Here is a 19,399-nt window from a genome sequence, read left to right on the forward strand (position 1 = left end):
TCTTAAAAGAAAAAGATGAGACATGTTCAAGGCCAGGTTGAATGAGGCTGTGAGCAACCTGATCTAGTGGAAGGTGTCCCTGCCCATGACAGGGCAGTTTGAACTAGATGATCTTTAAGGTCCTTTCCAGCCCAAACCATTCTATGATTCTGTTTTATGAATCAAGAAAATTTCTGTTGAAGACTCAGAGGTAGGCAGCATATTTGTATGCTTAGTAAAATTAATGCTTTCAGAACAGTTTCTGTGAAATCACTTATACTAACAAATGAAGTGATTAAAAACACCTAGGTGATTTCATGATAGGTGCCTTTGTTAATGCTTACTTCATGCAAAATTTCAATTAAGTAATTCTAAAGTTGTATTAGTCACAATTACACAAAGGTGAACACTTGCAAAAAAAAGGGTATTGTTCCAAATACAAATTATTTGTAATTGTATTTGATACAGAAGTAATAGCTCAAAACTTACATAGGCTGGTTTTCAGTCTAGTAAAAGAAACTGGTGAAAAATCTTATCTTTCAGCCCGTTTCAGACTGGACCCAAAATTGCTGACACTTAAGTGTTCTCCCACATCCAACTATTGTTGGAGGAAGAAAAAAAAAAAAGAGATACAGTGACAACTACATTACAAAACCTCCAGAGTGGCATTTAAATGCTGTTTTACCCTGCATAATAACTGGTGGATGTCTCCTATGCGTAGTTACGTGCACTTCATGGCAGTGCAGAAACAGCTCAAACATCTACCAAAGCTGGTAGAAGTGTTCTTTCAGGTTCCCCTTAACGAGATCTGGGCTGTCTGTGTCAGTACAGTAGTATTCAGCTGTAAATACTACAAGTATGAACTTATTCATATTTCTTCAGCAATATATAAATGCAAGTATAAAAACCATGGGTATGCATGTTTTTATACTCATTCATATTTCTTCAGCAATATATAAGTGCAAGTTTAAAAACCCATGGGTATGCATAGTGTACTAAGTACCCCGCCAACGCAATCTGAAAAATTGCCCTGCCATTCAAGTTACCTTTTTCCGTACACACAATCAAAATACCACAGCTATTGTTTAAAACACATACAAGTCCTTTTGTACTGACACTAATTACCTGCATAGTTATGTGGTATTAGATAGATGTGAATCTCTGGGGGCAAAGCCTTGACCCTGCCTTAAAATAAAACAAAGCCAGTTTGCCACCTCTTCAGATCTGAAATATTGTTAAACTAATTGAGTGATATCCTCAAAAGAAAAAAAGTTAAAACAAACTAGAGGTGTACTTCTCAAATTAGTATTATTAGTCCAGTAAGTACTTACCTCTGGAGCCACAGGACATTTCAAAGAGATTAGGCTTCAAGAGGAATAACTATCCCAACTAGATAAATACAGACGTGGCATACTGTGGAAATCTGTTCCGTAGCACTTGGTTTGTTGCACTTTTACCCTTAGAACTGAAGAGTAACTGCACAGGCTGACAGACAGAAGCCCTGCAACCACCCCTCCTGGAAAAATCTCTCACAATACCTCCAATTATAATTGGCAGAAATTTTCTTCTGCTGACCAGGACCCAAATGCCCACTTCAGCTGTACTGCTAGTAACTGCATCAGACCAGTCAGCACTGGAGACTCCACTGATCTTACCATTTCTCATCAGAGATGCTTTGTAGAAGTTATGTGGATCTGTTCCTTCTGGTTTCAAGGAAGGTCATATGAAATAAAACGGCATCAGAAAGACAAAAATTAATGAGTCCCTGGATCCAAGATACTAAATCCCAATGGTAATTTAAGACAGGTGTCTTGGTGAATCGTTTTCCTGGGTCTTGGTCAGTCATGAAGGTTGTGCTATCCATTACACTGCTAGCTCAAGTACATAATACGGATCTAATTAAATCCAAAAGTCAGAAAGGACTATTTATTGAAAAATAAAAGCAAAGTCCTCAAATTATTGCACTTGCAAGAGATACTGGCACGAGCCAGTCTTTACACAAGCTGTATCAAAATGTTCACTATCTTCAGTGTGATTAGGCAGCTGTCTCCATTTTAAGGTCAGAGACTGTTTCTCAAATAACTGGATTTTGACTGCAAATAAATCATTCTTTCACTGTATTTCCCAACAATGGCAGCAGAAGGAACAACTGGAAATCAGTAGTCCATCTTCCCTGACAGAACACCAGCCTTGCAGCCTCTCTGCCCAAAAACCTCCTTCAGAAGCTCATAGGCTGAAGGTTAGAAAGCTGAGACCAGAAGCCACCTCGTGGCAAAGAGGTAAATTAAAATTGCCATTGTTCTGACAGAAGCCATGCCATCTCCTGGCAGACTGCAAAGGCAGTTCTAACCATCTACTAGCCAGGCTATTTCTTAAACAGCCAATATACTTTTTCTCCTCCCATATTAAATGGGAGTTCAGTATTTTCATCTTACACTGCAGTGAAAACAGCTTGTTGAAGCTTAAACTTTGTTTCAAGCTCAAATTTTAAATTGGGTAACAAAAATATAAGCAGACAATACCTGAACAACCTCAGTATTAAAAGATTTCTAATACTAAGGATCACAGTGACAAAGGAAAGACTAGCAATTCAGAAAACAGTAAGAGCAGGGAGAAAGAAAAAATTGAGTTTGTTATTTTTGCTTCTTTGAATACTATGGAATGAAGTCTATTGTTAGAAATTCAAGCAGTTTGTTTTCTCCTGGAGGTTTTAAAAAAATATTAATATTTAAATATCGTAACTAGATGGCCTGCATCACACAGAAGCAAAAAAGGCAGAAACATCAATTTATTTCTACCTTCAGGTCACTTCATGGCCATGAATGAGCCACACTTCACGTTCTTCCCATTTTTGGGCTGCTGCATTTCTTCAGCACATCTTCTGTGTAAGGTACCTATTACATAAAATCCCTTGTTCATACAAAGCGTCACTTAGCCTGAAAATGAAACACGGAGGAACCCGAACACTCTTCAACTGGCAATGAACATGCAGGGAAAAGCTGACACCCAATACAAAGGAATTAATTGAGAGTTTATTCCAGATGGTTCTCCTCACTTCGTATACAAGTCATCAGAATAATCTATCAAATAGACTTGGACTTTAATGATATGATTTTCTTCTATAATGCATTTTGGTTTTTGCTTCTAACAACCTGTTTAAAAAAAAAATCTGCCAGATGAAATGTTCAGCACAAACTGCAATCCTTACTATTTGTAGAAAATATGACTTAAAAAAGGACACTATCAGGTAATTGTTGTAAATGTTTACACTTATAAAAATGCTTTGGAAGCTTGAAACTGAAATCCTTTGTAATAATTTTCTTCTTCCTACCTCCCTCTTCCCATCTTAATGCCTTTATTAGCCCAGGATTATTATAAATGACAGAGCATAGCTGCTGATTAAAAACATTAAAAGACCACAAACGGATAAACTGTGTTTTTAAAAAAATGGAAGCTTACATGGATTTTTTTCAAACAAATAAAATGCATAGATGGCTACGGTACTCATCCATCAACCTTTACAGTGTCTGCTTGAGGTAGGCTTTCTAAAGAATTACTAACAAGCCCCAACAATCTAAATCTTTGCGTCAAAACCACTGTCTCCTCAAAGTCCACGCTCAATTTCACACCAGTGGTGATCAACAACATAATACATTTTAAAGGGTTTGGAAAAAACAGCAGGTACAGTGGACATGTGTGTTACTTCTAAATCTGCAGCCCTCAATGTACATCGTATGCACATAAATATCTCAGCTATAATACACATTCAAGATCCATCCCTAAAAGCCATACTATTGCATAAAGCACAGCCATGCTAACTTCAGGATACAAACCATAATTCCACATCTACAAAACGAAAGTAGAATTAGTGGCAGTTTATTGCCTCATACAAATTTAACCAACATGGCAACCATGCCAAAGGAATTAAAACATTTTCAGGACATATGTACAGACTGTACATTTCAGAAACATCTGAACAATAAAAATGCAAGAACAATCTCCGCATTACAAATTAAACTAAACGAATGGTTGGAAACGGTCAATGCATTGAATGGGTTTACAAAGGCACTTCCCTAGCCGAAAGAGGAAATGACAATTTGCAGCCTAGAGGGAGGCGGGAGAAGAGTGCTCATCAACTACTGCACAATCTCAACTTTAAGAAAAAATAAGCAGGATTTAATCAAACATTTATAGGATTCAATGTGATCCACTTCCGAAAGAGTTCACACAGTCTCATCTTTGTCTTTATGTTGCTTTTCTTGGCTCTCTCGTTCCGTACTTTGGCTCCTTCGACGATCGTGTTTGTCCGAATGGTCCTTGCCATCGCTGTGATCATGTTTGTGGGAACGTTCTTTGCTTCTGCTACGCTTTCTAGATTTTTCTTTGCTGGGACTCTGGTCTCGTTTTCTGGACTTCTCAACACTATCTGTTCTTCCTCTGCTTCTGCTTCTACTTCGTCTATTTGACTTCTCTTTAGCTTCATTTTTATGTTTATTTGATTTCTCTTTGCTCTTGCTTCTGCTGCGCTTACCTGTATTCTTACTTCGGCTCCTACTCCTATGCTTTCTTTCCCGGCTTCGACTTCTACTATGTTTTCTCTCTTTTTTGGAATCCCTTTTGTCATCCCTGTGTTTCTTGTCATCCTTGTCATCCTTGTGTCTTCTCTCTTCTGTATCACCCTTACTTCTTCTTTCTTTTGATCTTTCTCTAGACCGATCTTTTTCCCTCTCACTACCTCTCTCCTTATCATAATCTCTCTCTTTTTTCCGGCTCCGTTCATTTTCTTTCTCTCTCTCCCTATCCCTGTCTCTTCTATCTCCTTTCCTGTCACGACTGCGACTACGGCTTCTGTATCTGTCCCTGCTTCTGCTTCGCCTCCGTTCTAGTGTGCGATCAGTGCTTCGAGATCTCCGCCTTTCTTTTTCTCTCTCCTTAGCTTCACGTTCTAATCTCTGCCGTTCTCTTTCTCTTTCTAGTTCTCTATCAAAACTAGATGATCCGTGGCCTTCTCGATGATGACTTCTGCTTCTGGATCTTCTGGGAGACCTCCTGGGACTGATGGATCGTCTTGGAGACCTTTTAAAATAAGAGATATTCAATATGAAACACAACCTTTTCAAGTTAAGGGACCCTCTTTACTTTCCGATATATACTTTACATAGACAGTCTATATTTCATCTTAAATACCAAATATCATCTGATGATTTTAAACCATTAGCTTCCATAAACTGTTTTGCCTGTTGCCTTAAAACCTATCTCAGGGAAAAGACGACACATTTCTGATAGTTAAGTAGTTTGATATTGAAATTCTAACATTCATTTTCAAAATAACGTGTGTATGACCTTGAACGTCTCCGTTCTGCATGCCGGTCTATTTCTTCCATTCCCTCCTTGCCATCTTTCTTGATTTTTCTAGGTCTGCTTTTAATTTGCTGGTCAATAGTTTTCTGGACTGGCACAGGAATTCTTGGAAACAACGTGGAAAACCATTCAAGCTTAGTGAGGAAGGAACAAAGCATCTCCCCGATGGTCATAACACAACCCCCACCTGCCTTCACATCCAGGTCCTACAAAATACAAGCAAAAAATAGCCTGATGGTCAAAAATATTCTTTACCGATTTCCAAAAAAAAAAATGCTGCTACATTACTGCCCTCTTGAAGTCTCATGATTATGAAAGTTTACTTGTCTGCTATTCTAATACATTTCCTTAGAAAAATTCAAACTCTGCACCCTTTGGTTTTGGCAGTATGTTATAGATAGGGAATGGGACTTAATATATATGCATGCAGGCACATACTAATCCTGCAGCCATCTGGACAGTAAGGGACTGTCGATGAAGAGATTAACACAAAATCCCCTTACACAGTCTGGTTATACGGTATGATCTTGTATTTATTTAAATGCCACAAAGTTGAGAACTCCTCTCAAACTACATTTAATACTCCATTTTGTGGATGTACAACTGCGTACCATCATACCCAACCCTGTGGCCTAAATCATTTAAGAACTACATCATTGCCTATCTAAAAATGATCATAGAAAAACCTCTAGTACAAAATGGCATCCTAACAGAATTGGAAGCAATAGCAAACCAACTGCCATGAAGCAGTGAGGTTTCTAATTTAGAAATATGTAAAAAAATAAATAAATGAACAAATAATTGGAAACGCATAATCCATGATGACCATTGTCTCTGAAAAGGGTCATTACCGCATGAAGGCCTTCTTGCTATGCCCTCTCACAGCTCAGGACATGTTAGTCAGCTATTGTCAGTCCCAAACCTATAGTGCAAGCACACAAGGAAAGTGAGATTTGTTATCTAAACAGGAAGAGAAAATCTAAATGTAAAACTGCTTGCACTCACACACATTTAAGTGTTCAGATATACAGTTTTTCCAAATATAATCGCTGCAGAGATCTAAAGAAGAAAAAAAGGAGTTAAATGTAGCACCTGGAGAGTATGTACAGTTAAACAAATTAAACAGAAGAAGCATTTTGAAAAGTAACTCTGTATCCTGGGAACTTTTTCACAGCAGCATGACAAAAGATGAACTGCTTCCACATATTTAAGAACTGGAGAAAAAAAAATCCTGTAGGTTTAAATAATTCCATATAAATAAATACACTTCATCCTATTAAGCTTGACCAGGACTGGTAAGAAACTTAAGACAAGCAGCCTCAAGCACATTTTCCTACATAACACAAAGCTTCTGAAAGCAGCTGGGAAAGAAACACTGATTTCGAAAACATATTGGGAGGTTTTAAACAACAATGAACAAGTATATGCTGATAACCAGTATCTGCAAGATTTGAAATGCATAAACTAAGAAAGGTGCTTTGAATAATGAACCTGTTTTAAAACTTGTACAATGAATCGCACTTGTGATCAAGTCGTTTGTGGGACCCTGAAAACGAAGCCACCCCAATTTTCCTCATAAGTTAATACAACACCGCAGAGAAGAGTTCAAATTAACTAGCACCACCTAGGGGAGAAGGAGGAAATCACAGCTATGCAATCAAGATTTAAATTTGCTCTGATTTTTGCTACAAACGTGCAACACCAAAGGTTTACCTGAAATAACAGCTGTTTCCTTTGCACAGCATTTTTGATACTTAGCATGAAAGAAGCTGTTTCAAAATCAATACACTGCATTGCACTCAGATATAATTAATGCTGTTTTTAATACAAGTATTTGGACATCGTTTGCAACTACATTTGAAATTTGTTGAAGTAGATGCCTACTGTCACACTGAAGAGGGCCAGTGATCCTTCCTGTTCCATTCTTAAATCTAGGATGTAATTTTAAACCTGCTCAATAAACACAAATTGCAATAGTATGTAGCAGACTGTATATTCAGCTTGATAGACCAAGAAACCTCTCCCACCAGCTCCTACTCTGTTTCTCCAGACAGTAAACCAGGACTATGGTACCAAAGGTATTCTTCCAGCTGACTGCATAATAACACAAGCTCTTTACTGAACTACTTCAGTTAGCAACTCATGTTTCTTTTTTGCCCCATTAGCAAAGACAATAAGGTTACTAGAAACAATGCCACCTTATGCAGTAATTAGGTTGTTTGTTCCTCCTCTGAAGAAATCCTGGATTTAGTTATTCCAGGACATGAATAAAAACCACAGAGTTCTGGTAATATTTTTTAAAGGTAAAAGTTGGTTTCTATTAGCCACTCTTCTGTGTGAGCACCAACTCCCCATCCCAGTAAAAATGCAAAATACAAGTTTAGCACTCTCAGGACTTACTATACCTTGTAAAAAACACACAGAAGCTGCACTCACACCGCCCATCTGCATCCTGATTTAATAAACCTGTCTTCACAGGGCTTTGTAGTATTTGACACAGTAACATCCTAACCAATGGGAAATTCTGTTGTATCTTTGAAATCTAAGAACAATGACCTGGGTCCCAGTTCAGACCTGCTTCATGCACTAATTAATGAAATTACAAGAACATAACATTGCAACATTCAACTACAGAAAACCTTATCAAACACTGTTTAAGCCTAAAGTAGTAACAGGAAAAGAAACAAAAGAAAACAAATTATTACCCTCGCCGACATACCTCTTCATCATCAAGAAAGGATTCAAACCAGTCCCACAGATCTGTAGGTGGCTGTGTGTACCTTTAAGTACAAAAAGAATGTAAAATTTTAATACAGCTTTCTGTCTACTAGATTAGCCATTAGTTGATTACATTGATACTTACCTAATATACATAAATCCAAGAGCCCTAATATATGGAGAGTCTGTATGAGTTATAAGGCCCATCACTTGCTTACGAGTGAGTTTCAGCGTAAATAATTTGTAGAGCAGACAAAAGGCAGTAGACACAATTCCTCCAGTTCCAACACCACGTACCTTTCAAAAGAAAAAAAAAGTTAGGTCACAAGACAGAAAGTCACAAAGACATTATCCCAAATCTGCAAAAGAATATGAGAACAGGATAAAATCTCTATCTACAAATAGAGCTATGTGGAAAAAGTAACACTACTTGCATCCACAGCTCTGGAAGCAAGGGGAATATCTCAACTCTTTGTAATAAATGCTTTTACATCTAGGGACTGAGACAACATGCAAGCAAGTTTCAGCTATGCTTGGGAAATTTATTTACCAGACAGAAAAATTTAAGGCAGCACGTACTTCTACTTACCCCTCCACACATCCCTGTCTGGCCTGCTGTTTTTCTGCTCCCCTTTTCCCATGGTTCCACATGCGTAACCTGAAAGGGCAGGGTCAGGGGGAGGAAGGAAAGAAAGAAAATGACAATTACAACCTCCATGTTTAGCTGCCTATATAAACCTAATTTAAACAATGGACACCCTAAGTCCATCTTAAATAGCTTGTCTTCTACTGAATTCAAGATCAAGTCTGCTTTGTCATTAAAGCAAAGCATTTGGCTTTTTTAATTACCACATTAAGAAATTATGGCCAAGATTGTGGATGAAGTTTTTTTTAAAAAAAAAAAGCAAGCAAGCAGCCATGCTTATTCTATACTCCACATATTTTTACATACTTGACTAAACCCCATCATTACTATTTTCTAAACTGTCTCTTAACAGGCTTAGTGATACTTGCTGATGACAGCTACAGAAGTCAAAATCTATAGTCTCATTCATCAATCTCATTTATGCAGTAAGCTTAGCTAGAGATTTGAGTGCCACCTACAAATAGGACAAAAGAAAGAGGTCTATGAAGTGTAGTATTTTATGCTAAAAAGCCAGTGTTTTTTCCTGTAGATCGCAGTGATGTTCTTAGATAAAATGGTTCCTAAGTACGAATAAAGCTTGCCCAATTCAAATCTTTTGAGATGCATTTAGAGATGAGTGCACAAACACAGTCAACCAACACCATTTCTTAAATTTGATGGTAGGAATCATAAACAAGTTAAGAACCATAAAACTGCCTAAGCTACATTTGAAATTGTGAAATTCAGAGATGTAATAGCTGGCTCAATAAACAAGTCTATTTCCTAAACACACCAACTTGAAAAAGTAAAAACAAGACAAAAGAGATACAATGATGTTACACAAGATTGGGGATAAGAGTTTATGGCCAAGCTGTACTGTAGTTCACAAATTAAAATTCTTTAACAGTACATGCAACAAAACTAATTACGTACAGAGTCACATGAAATCAGAGATATACTAACAGCTGAAGTTGCTGAATGGTTTTTCCACAGTTGCTGTCTTATCCAGATAGGAAAGATGAGAGATGCCAATGCCATAGAATCCAGAATTCACTATGACTTCCTGTATTATTAGCATCATACCAGAAACTCACAAATACTACATAAATAATACTGGGCATCTCTCTGATTATTCAGTTTTGCCTCTCACAGGAAATTAAAGTATTTTTTAGTCAAAGGATCAAGTGTGACACTATCACAAGGGTAGTTTTCAATTGTTTCATTACAGTTACATTTATTGGCCACAATCAATTGAACATGCTGGTCTTGAAGATACCAATAAAAAAACAAAGTTCTGAAAACAATACTCATTTCAGAAAAGAGCATTTAAAGTTTTCATCCTACAAAGACCACTGCATACACTTAACTTGTTGCAAGTACAGAGATCAAATGAAGCTGAGGGCATGCACATGGGTGCGAAGATCAGGAATAAAGACAGAGGAAGTTATCCACTTTGCAGATACAGAACTGAAACAGGAGACCAGAACTGGAAGTAAATTAATTTAAATATCTAGACAGAATCCATATCTTCAAAGATGGTTGCTATCACTAGCTGCTTGTGTGCCTTAAGATCATCATTCCTGAGAATCCAGCACTCAGTATTCTTAAATTATTTAAATGAGCCACTTATTTTGGTTCCCAAACACAAAATACACTCAAAAATACACTTGCTGTAGTGGGTAACGCTACATCCAAAAAAAGAAAAAAGCCAGCAATTTTTCAGGAATCTTGAACAGAATTCAAACCTTCTGAATATCAATGACATACCTTAACCATCAGGTTATCTTCTCCCTTAGACCTACTACTCATGCATAAGTAAGGGGCTGAGTTTTCTCTTGATTTAGCATGCAGTTTTGAGTCAGAATAACTATCACGTTCAGTAAACAAACTTTATTTACATAGGATTAATATGCAGATATTTCAATTTTCTGAAAATATGTTTCTTCTGTAAGTTTTTCAGCTCTTGCCATCACAGTATTAGGAGAATTTAAGGAGTCTGCTCCAGATGACAGAGCACAGGCGAAGAAGTGCTATCATTAAGGAAAAAAACAGTAGCACCACCTTCATAAGTAAGTGCAAACAATACCAAAAATCTCAAAATACTTCTGTGGAGTTATTTTTCACAATTATAGTGCCCTAAATAACTTGAATTGCTCTGGTTAAATGAGACAAAAAGGCTATATTTTTGTTTTTTTCGTTTCAAAGTATATTGAAGCCTACTAGCTGACACAGTAACATTATCAACCAGAATCAATTCACCTGAGAAAAATACTTCAATAACCATCAAAGTACAGCTGACTGAAGACAGCAGCCTGAATTATGGAAGTTTTGCTCTTATTGTCAGAACAAAGAACGTGGCTGTGTTGATGAGCATTAATTATGCATACCTCTACCTGGGAGACTGGCTTGATGGAAGCCTCGCTGCAAAACTGATTCAATCCTGCTAACAAAACAAGAACTGAGACATGGGTGCACTGATACAGTTCAGTTATCTCCCCGGCACATCCTACCTAACGCCAATGGAAGGACTACAACAAACTAGTTTTTGACTGGGTGTGGAGAGGGGGGAATCCTGATCAATAACTAAAGAAGAAGGCCACATGCACACTCCTGTTGAAACCACCTACAGTCACCACCGTACCTTCTGCGCCGGCAACTCCTAGGCTGCTGCGAGCGCTCGTCTCCAGCAGTGGCATGCGGATCGGGTCCCCTCCCCACTCTCCGACGGAGAGCGCGGTCCCTACACAGCCAGTTGATCCCCACTGCCCTCGCTCACACTGCCCACTCCACAACTAACTTACAACTCTGCAATTCCAAACCCGACGCGAAACACGCTTCTTTTGTAAGAGAGCGAAGGCAGCACCTTGGATTCCCCCAATGAAGCAACAAAAATGAGATTCGCTCCCATCCGTTACCGCAAGATACGGGGCAGGAAGGCAAGAGGGAATCTGCAAGCCGCAGCCAAAGCCTTCCCCCCTCCAAATCCCCGCCACAGGAGCTCGGGGCAGGCGCCAGCACGGCCCCGCGCAGCCCGCGGCCCACAGGCTCACCTTGAAGTAGATCTCGTCCACCACTTCGTGGTAAGTCTTGAGCTCATAGAGCTGCACCTTGAAGTAGGGCGACGAGAGGATGTTGGTGAGGATCATGGGGTTCAGGTTCATGGTCTTCTCGTTGCCCCACAGCGGCAGCACGTTGCCCTGCTTGCCTGAGGCCGCCGGCTTGGGGGCCCCGCTCTGCAGCTGCTGCTGGGCCGGCGGGACGGCGCCGGGCTGGTGCTGGGCCGCCTGCTGCCCCTGGCAGTTGCCGGCGCCGACAGCGGGGCTGTTGTTAGCCATAGCGGCTCGGGGCCCGGAGCGGAACGGTGGCGCGGCCTGCACGGCGGACGAGCGGCCGCACCACGCCACACCGGAACGCGGGCTGCCGGGCCGGGCGCTGCCTCCGCCAACGGCCGACAAGATGGCGGGCTCGGCGGAAGTGACGGCCTCGCCTTCCGGGGCCGAGCCGGCCAATCCCCGCGGGGGAGCGTGGCGGCGCACGCGGGGTTGGAAGAGCAGGGGCAGAGGCCGCGGCGCCCCCTCCCCGCGGCACGCGGCTCCTTCTCGCGGCTGCGCCGCGTGGTTCCTGTTCCTCTTTCTCCTTGTCCGCCAGCCGCCTCGCAGAGCTAGCCCGCCGCTAGCCCAGCCCGTTCGCTTCCGAGTCGCCCCGAGCCGCGAGGAGCGGCAGTGTCCCTCGCCCGGGGCACACCTCAGCCGCGGGGCTGCCCCGGGCCGGGCCGCGGGCCCCCTAGGCGAGGCGATCCGATCCGATCTGGGCCGGGCCAGCAGAGCGAGCGCATCGTGCGGTGTGCCGGGGGCAGCCGCTGTCACCGGCTCACAAGGTGCTGAGCCCGCGTGTTGGCAAACTTGGCGATCAGCCGCATCGGTCACCCTTGTCGCCGGTAACGGGGCGCAGGAGGTGCAGGGGAGGTGCGCAGGAGGGGCGCAGGAGGTGCAGGGGAGCAAGCGCCAGCCGCCGCCCTCCGCCTCCGCTCCGACGGCGAAGCTCGGGAATAACAACGAGGACGTTCAGTGCACGGGAATCTCGAGTGCAGAAGCTCGTACCGGTGGCTGCACGGCGCCAGGATGCGTCCAAGCCTGTTCACTTGAAACTGGTGTTGCTTACGGGGCTCGCTGAGGCCTGGCAGCGGCTGAGCAGCTTCAGAGAGCCTTGTCACGCGCCAAAAACCAGTAACTGTTCGAGCTGAGCACCTCTTTCTGAAATCAGTAACGCTACGTACGGACCCGGGACAGTCAGAACTAGGTCAGTGTATTTGCAGGCCACGATGAAACAGAGAGCTGGGCTTAAGAAAGTAACTGTCTACGTTTAAGTGCTAACAGGAAACAGAAAAGATAAATACTCCAGTTTTGCCTGAAACATATCTGATTGATAGGTGAATTAAATGTAACCTGAAAATTCAAGTTCAACTCATTATTCCAAAGTTTCCAACAGGTTTTGAATCACATGCTTTTTTGCAAAAGCAAAGAAACCTGGTTATGTACTTCAGTCTCAGGAGACTGAATGCACAATTTAGAAGAATTGCCAGGAGATTCCAAATGTCAAATGACTGCAAAACCCCCACAAAACTGTAAGTCCACCAAAATGACTGCAAACTGAGCATAGTGGAACAAAATACATGCAGTTGTACACATGGAGAAGGGCTCCACATCGCTCAGCATGTTGGGAAACAGGTGCAAGAAGTTGGTACGGAAGCATTCGTGGAAATAACATCTCTACATGTGTGCTATTTAAAACTGATTCAGATTTTTAAGTTAAAAATGAGATAGATACTGATGGAGGTAACTTCAGAGTATCTTCACTCTTTATTACACATTGAAAACCTGAGAAACAGTGGTTCATCTTGATTACTCTAGCCCTTTAGTGTACCTTAGAGCCCATACTATAGCATGAAAGCGTTCTTATCAGGGCCTTGACAGTTAACGGTTTCTCCAAACTGCCTGTTCTGCTATCTAGGCTCCCTCCTTTCAGGAACCTCTTCCCACCTTGGCTGATTTCCAAAGACGTTCATAAAACCTTCATTCCTTATCACAGGACTCTACTGTCTTGATGCAGTAAATATCCATTTAACAATCTCGTATGAAATTAAAGAACTAATCACAAAATTGATTCTAAGAAAGTGTCCTTGTAGCAGTGAAGTAATCTTTTTTTTCTGGAAACAGTTAGCTAGAGTAGTAACTTTTCTTCGAAGCTGAGTGGGTTTTTGTTGTTTAGGGTACCCTTGACTCTCTGAGCACTTCCTTCATTTTTCTTGTATAGTCAAGATAGCCTGCATTTCTGTTATGATTTATATTACTCAAATTGTGTTTTCATGCATTTATCTTTTTCTGTTGGAATATTTAGTCAATATGTTCCAAACCTCAGTGTTTTTCCTCTGTGTAAGTGTTGTGGTTTAACCACAGCCAGCAACTAGGCACCACCCAGCTGCTCGCTCACTCCCCTCACAATGGGATGGGGAGAGAATCAGAAGGGTAAAAGCGAGAAAACTTGTGAGTTGAGATGAAGACAGTTTAAGCAAAAGCCATGCACACAAGAAAGCTCAACAAGGAATTCCTCACTACTTCCCATCAGCAGGCAGGTGTTCAGCCATCTCCAGGAAAGCAAGGCTCCATCATGCATAACGGTCACTTGGGAAGACAAACACCATCATTCCAAACATCCCTCTCTTACTTCTTCCAGCTTTATGTGCTGAGCATGCCATCATCTAGTATGGAAAATCCCTTTGGTCAGTTGGGGTCAGCTGTCCCAGCTGTGTCCCCTCCCAACTTCTTGTGCACCCCAGCCTACTCGCTGGTGGGGTGGTCGGAGAGGCAGAAGAGGCTTTGACTCTGGGTGAGCACTGCCCAGCAGTAACAAAAACATCCTTGTGTTATCGAGGCTGTTTTCAGCACAAATCCAAAACACAGCCCCACAGTAGCTACTGTGAAGAAAATGAACTCTACCCCAGCCAAAATCAGCACAAGAAGATGACATTTTTGTACTTTTTTGCAGCCCCTCTTTGGTGGTGATGCTGAAAACTCTGATATAGCTGCAACCTATAAATACATTTGCTCCCTCAGGCATCCCAGCTGGTCTTTATACAGAACAGAGTCAAAACAAAAAATCAACAAGGAGGTGATTTTCAGTTGCAAACTGCAAGGAACTATATATAATTATTAAAAAAGTAGGAGTATCTTCCTGCCTCGCTTCTCATTCACACAGGTTAATTCTGGATTTTCTCAGAGAGGCCTAATCCGTTCCTCGAAGCGGAGGAGAACGTTACTGGTTCTTAGTAACTGAATGTCCTCTGAATCTGTTTTGAAAGGGACGGTTATTAGCTCTTGAATTACAGATGAAGCAGTATTGCTGCATGTATTTTCCTGTCAAATGTCAGTGCGGACTAGTGTCTCTGGCAGTAGTGCTGCATTAGATTTCTTTTGCTATCGCTTTTAATTATATGCACTGCAACTTTAAAGGGAAAGTACAGGAATTACATACAATCGTCTTACTTATCCCTATTACTGAAGGATACAATAATTTCAGCAGTTGAGAATTTCTTAATTCATGACTTTGCACTGTGAAGATTCTTTTATTCCAGTGTAGTCATGTAATTTGTTGCTCTCTGAATGCTACAAAAGTAACAGACTTCTCTAAAAATAACCTGCTTCATTTGTAGGCATATTAAACTGAATACAACTTGAATATTCAGTCTGAAATTACAGATTATTATGTGAAAAATACCTTTGAACTGAAGTTTCTGAGGAAATCCATCAGCTTGGACCTTCTTTGAGCAGGGGGTACACTAGATAACCTCTAAAGGTCCCTTCTACCATAAATGATTCTGATTCTTTGAGACTGTTAAGTAGATGTACCACTGCACAAGGGACAAAAAAACCCAAAAAAACAACAACTTTAGACAGACTAAATAAAAGAATTTTATTATTTATTTGTGGTGAGAGAATAATACAAAAAAAATTATTTGATGTAATGAGAATAATCAGAAGAATTTTTCAAAACCTTTTTCCTAGCAAGAAAAAGATCGGGCACCGTGAGTCAAAGCAGATTGTCCAGCTTAAAACTGCTAATACCACTTTCCATCCTTTTCATGTTGCCAATCTTCAAAAAATTGGATCTCCAATTTCACCACCTAAAATGGAACAAACATAAAAGAGATTTCTGTGATTATATTGTTTGATAATAGAGAATTAAACATCAGATAATTCTGAAGGTTTCACTTACAGTGGTACGTTTTAGGGTGAAGTCTCACTAACTATTAGAAAATTGTGTGAATTCATCATGTGTTAGAAATTTACTTTTACTGTGTCCTTAACTTTACTAATGTTCTTCCCTATACTTTTTTGTTCTTAAGAATGTCATACTGAATTATGAGTAGAATTTTATAGGATACCAGAATCTGTAGCATTTAAAGCCAGGAAGTAAAATACTTCTATTAATAAAGTTTACAATATCTCTCTCACATAAAAAATATTATGCACAGTTTATAGATTGTCTAATTGAGACATAGATATTAAATGATAGTTCAAGGTTAAACAATGACTCAACAGCCATAAAGAGCAACTGAGTTATAAAACAAAGAGCTTCTAACCTATCTTTTTTTTTCCTTCCACAAGGTAGTCATACCCTTATTTCAATTACAGTGTATTTTCCTTTCTAAAAAGCAAAAACCTTATTAAAAAGTAAAACTCAGTTTACTAGACTAGTCAAAGGGATGTAGTGGGAATTATTCTCTATACAAACATAGTTTCTGTGCATGGCCAATATGGGTTATGCAGGTCTTTAAAGCTTGTTGGGGAAAAAATCCTACAAAAATCATTGTCCATGTGTTATATATACTTTAAAATAATTTTCCTATGTAAGTAAAGATCAGTAATACTATAACACTTATTTAAAGCCTGTTTGCAGTCCAAACTCTGAAACAGGAACTCTCAGGCCGCCTGACTTGCATACACTGTTGTTAGCGCTTCACAGTTAAAACAGAAGAAAAACAATTGTAAAATTCTACAGACAGCTCCCTATTTTTACTCCTCATAAACCAAAATGAATGTAAGGAAAAGCTAATTGCTATTGCATTTCAAAACCTGAAAAACAGAGAAGCTCAAGCAGAACATAATGGAACCTTTCCAGTAACTTGAAATATCTGAAAAAAGCATCTGGATTGCCAGTTTGCAAGCACACTTACATACATTTCCTAGCTATTGAGTAAACAACATAGCTAACCCGCTGTTAGCTATGTGTGCTCTGTCTAGGCCACATCCTGCAAAACTTAAAATGTTAGCCAAGATTCAAGTTTAAGCCATCATAGGCAGGTACCAGCATATAAATTTCCAGTATTTTCTGAAAACTAAACCAAAAAGCATTAATTGTGGTCTAATTTAGTTAACAAATCTTCTCTACCCTCACTGCCACCAGAATCCACCTTCCTTCTAGCTCTCAGGCGTACAACATACGCTACCCTTTTTACATAGCAGCCCTACCCTGTGATTAGCAAAATGTTTTACGTACTTGTGAACAGAAAAAGTAACAGGAAATTTGGAGCCATGCTTTCCCTTCTGCTTTCACTGTGCATCCCAACAGCTGCCTGCTCTTTGAGAGACAAATCTTGCCCAGTGTGGAAAATACTTGATGAAATCCTGCTAACGACCATTTTCTCTTTTTTTTTTTTTGTGGTCTCTGCCTCACTCACCCTGGCAGAGCTCTTTCACCACATGTCACGGCTAGGGCAATAGCGTTGTTTCCCCTATGGAGACCAGCAAACACGTCTGCAGACACAGAAGCTGTGGCGAGTCACGCAGAACCTGAAAGAAGTAGCATGAGGAGTAGTAGGATTTTTGCTTTTCAGCGTAAAAATTAGGGACGCACCCCCGCCAATCACCTTTTAATTCCACAGAGAGAGGCGTGCACAGGCAGTGCAACAACAGGTGGGGCTTCAGGTGCTCACGTCATACTAATCTGTTGTCCTGCATTAAAGAGGGTTAGGAGCCATCCCCCATGCCAGGGGGGTTTCGCTGTGCGGCCGTGGGGGCTGCACCCTGGGCTAGAAGGGCCCTTGCTCGCTGCTGCTGGGTTGGCGGTTTCCCGGTGCTCCCGACAGCGCCGGAACGCCGAGGCTTTCCTCGAAGGCGCAGATTTGGCTCAGAAGTTGGCGCACAGGAGCGGACGGCGGCTCCCTTCCCTCAGAAGCCGCCGCGGACGGACGCGGGGCCGAGCCGCCCGCTCGCGGCGGCCGCACGAGGCGGCGGCGCGCCCCTTTCCCGCCAGGGGAGGCTGCTGCTGGCGCGAGGTCAGCATTCGGGAGAGAAGATGGAGGGAGAGGCGCGGGGAAAGGGCAGGGGGAGGACTGGGCGGGCGACCAGCTAGGGCGTGAGGAAGGGGCTGTCGAGGGGCCGCGGGCGGCCAGCGCCGCTCCGCCGAGACCCCTGGCGGGCCCGGTGGAGAGCGAGGAGCAGCCCCTGGGAGGGGCCTGGTGCCCGTGTGGGGCCGGGCTGCGGGGCTGAGGCGGGAGCGGAGGCAGCGTGGTACAGAGCCTGGGGAGGGCTGGGGTGCAGCCTGCGGGGGCCGAGAGCCTGTGGGGGTGAGGAGGTGGGTGCCTGGGCACCGGTGAGAGGAGTCCAGTGGGCTGACTTTGCTCCTGAGGGGGCAAGTGACTGGCCTGAACACTGAGCCTGTCTCCTGGCTTTGTAAATCTATCTATATATAAAAATATGTGTTTATGCTTACGTGTAAAAGACCCGACGGGGTGGTCAAGTTGCTGTCAGGCTTGGCCCAGCTGCTTTGGTTGTGCTGGACCTGGTGCCTGTTAGACGTGGTAGTGAGCCCTGGGCTGCAGCTGCTGCTTGGGAGGATGGCTCTGGAAAGCCATGTGTCTGCAGGACCATGTGCCTTCACTTAAGTGATTCCCATGGAATGCATTCATCATTTAGTAGGGCCTTATTTTTAGATTTAGTGTGGATGTTTCTTGTTAAATATTTATGTGTGCTAAAATGTAGTTTTTAGTAAAAGGTAGGAGACTTGGAAATGAACTAATGGCTATGACTCTAATGTCATGTTGAATTATGTTAGTTTACTTTTAAAATGCAGTCCCTAATAACAAGGTTTATCTCATAGTAAATCTAAAGCAATGGCCTAGCAGAACACTTCCTTTTGCACAACAGTAATTATTCAGATACTTCTTGCTGGTTGTTACATTGTAGGAATTGTATTGAGCCATATATACACAAATCTAGCTATAAAATCCTTGGAGTTGTAAGGTGAAACAAATGATACATGAGAGACAAAAAAGCACGCACCTGAGCAGGAAATCGTTTATTTTTCTGGTCTTGCCAGGCAAGCTAAGGCAGATGAAGTATATTGCAGTTCAGTTGTGTAAGCACTATGTAGGTGTGCTGGATGGAGAGTGACAAATTATGAAACTTGCTTCTTTAATGATTGTACATGATTTATAATTGTTTTTAAAAAGGCTATTTACATTACTATATGTGGAGGGAGTAGCTAGTGCCTAATTTTGCTAATTCCTATGTTTTTTGTCATTCTCTGGATGGAACTGGGACTACTCTTGCTTAATTGTGAGCTGAACATCACTGAAAACAGCAAACTCTGTAATTTAATATGTTATAAAGCACTTCAGAAAATAAGAGTTAACTTTTTTATTTTAGCATCAGCAAA

The 19,399-nt window shown here is 41.5% G+C and overlaps 1 protein-coding gene across 1 annotated transcript; it reads right to left on the reverse strand.

Moving 5' to 3' along the window:
• Positions 1-2,942: 2,942 nt before the first annotated feature.
• On the reverse strand, positions 2,943-12,018 carry PRPF38B (pre-mRNA processing factor 38B). The gene is made up of 6 exons (XM_009982164.2): positions 11,734-12,018; positions 8,648-8,716; positions 8,204-8,355; positions 8,060-8,120; positions 5,323-5,546; positions 2,943-5,055 (listed from the first exon to the last, which is right to left on the reverse strand). The coding sequence occupies exons 1-6, from the start codon at positions 12,016-12,018 to the stop codon at positions 4,203-4,205; spliced, it is 1,644 nt and encodes a 547-aa protein (XP_009980466.2). The 3' UTR covers positions 2,943-4,202.
• Positions 12,019-19,399: the final 7,381 nt, after the last annotated feature.

This window comes from Tauraco erythrolophus, chromosome 10, assembly GCF_009769465.1.
Source record: "Tauraco erythrolophus isolate bTauEry1 chromosome 10, bTauEry1.pri, whole genome shotgun sequence".
Taxonomy (NCBI): Eukaryota; Metazoa; Chordata; class Aves; order Musophagiformes; family Musophagidae; genus Tauraco; species Tauraco erythrolophus.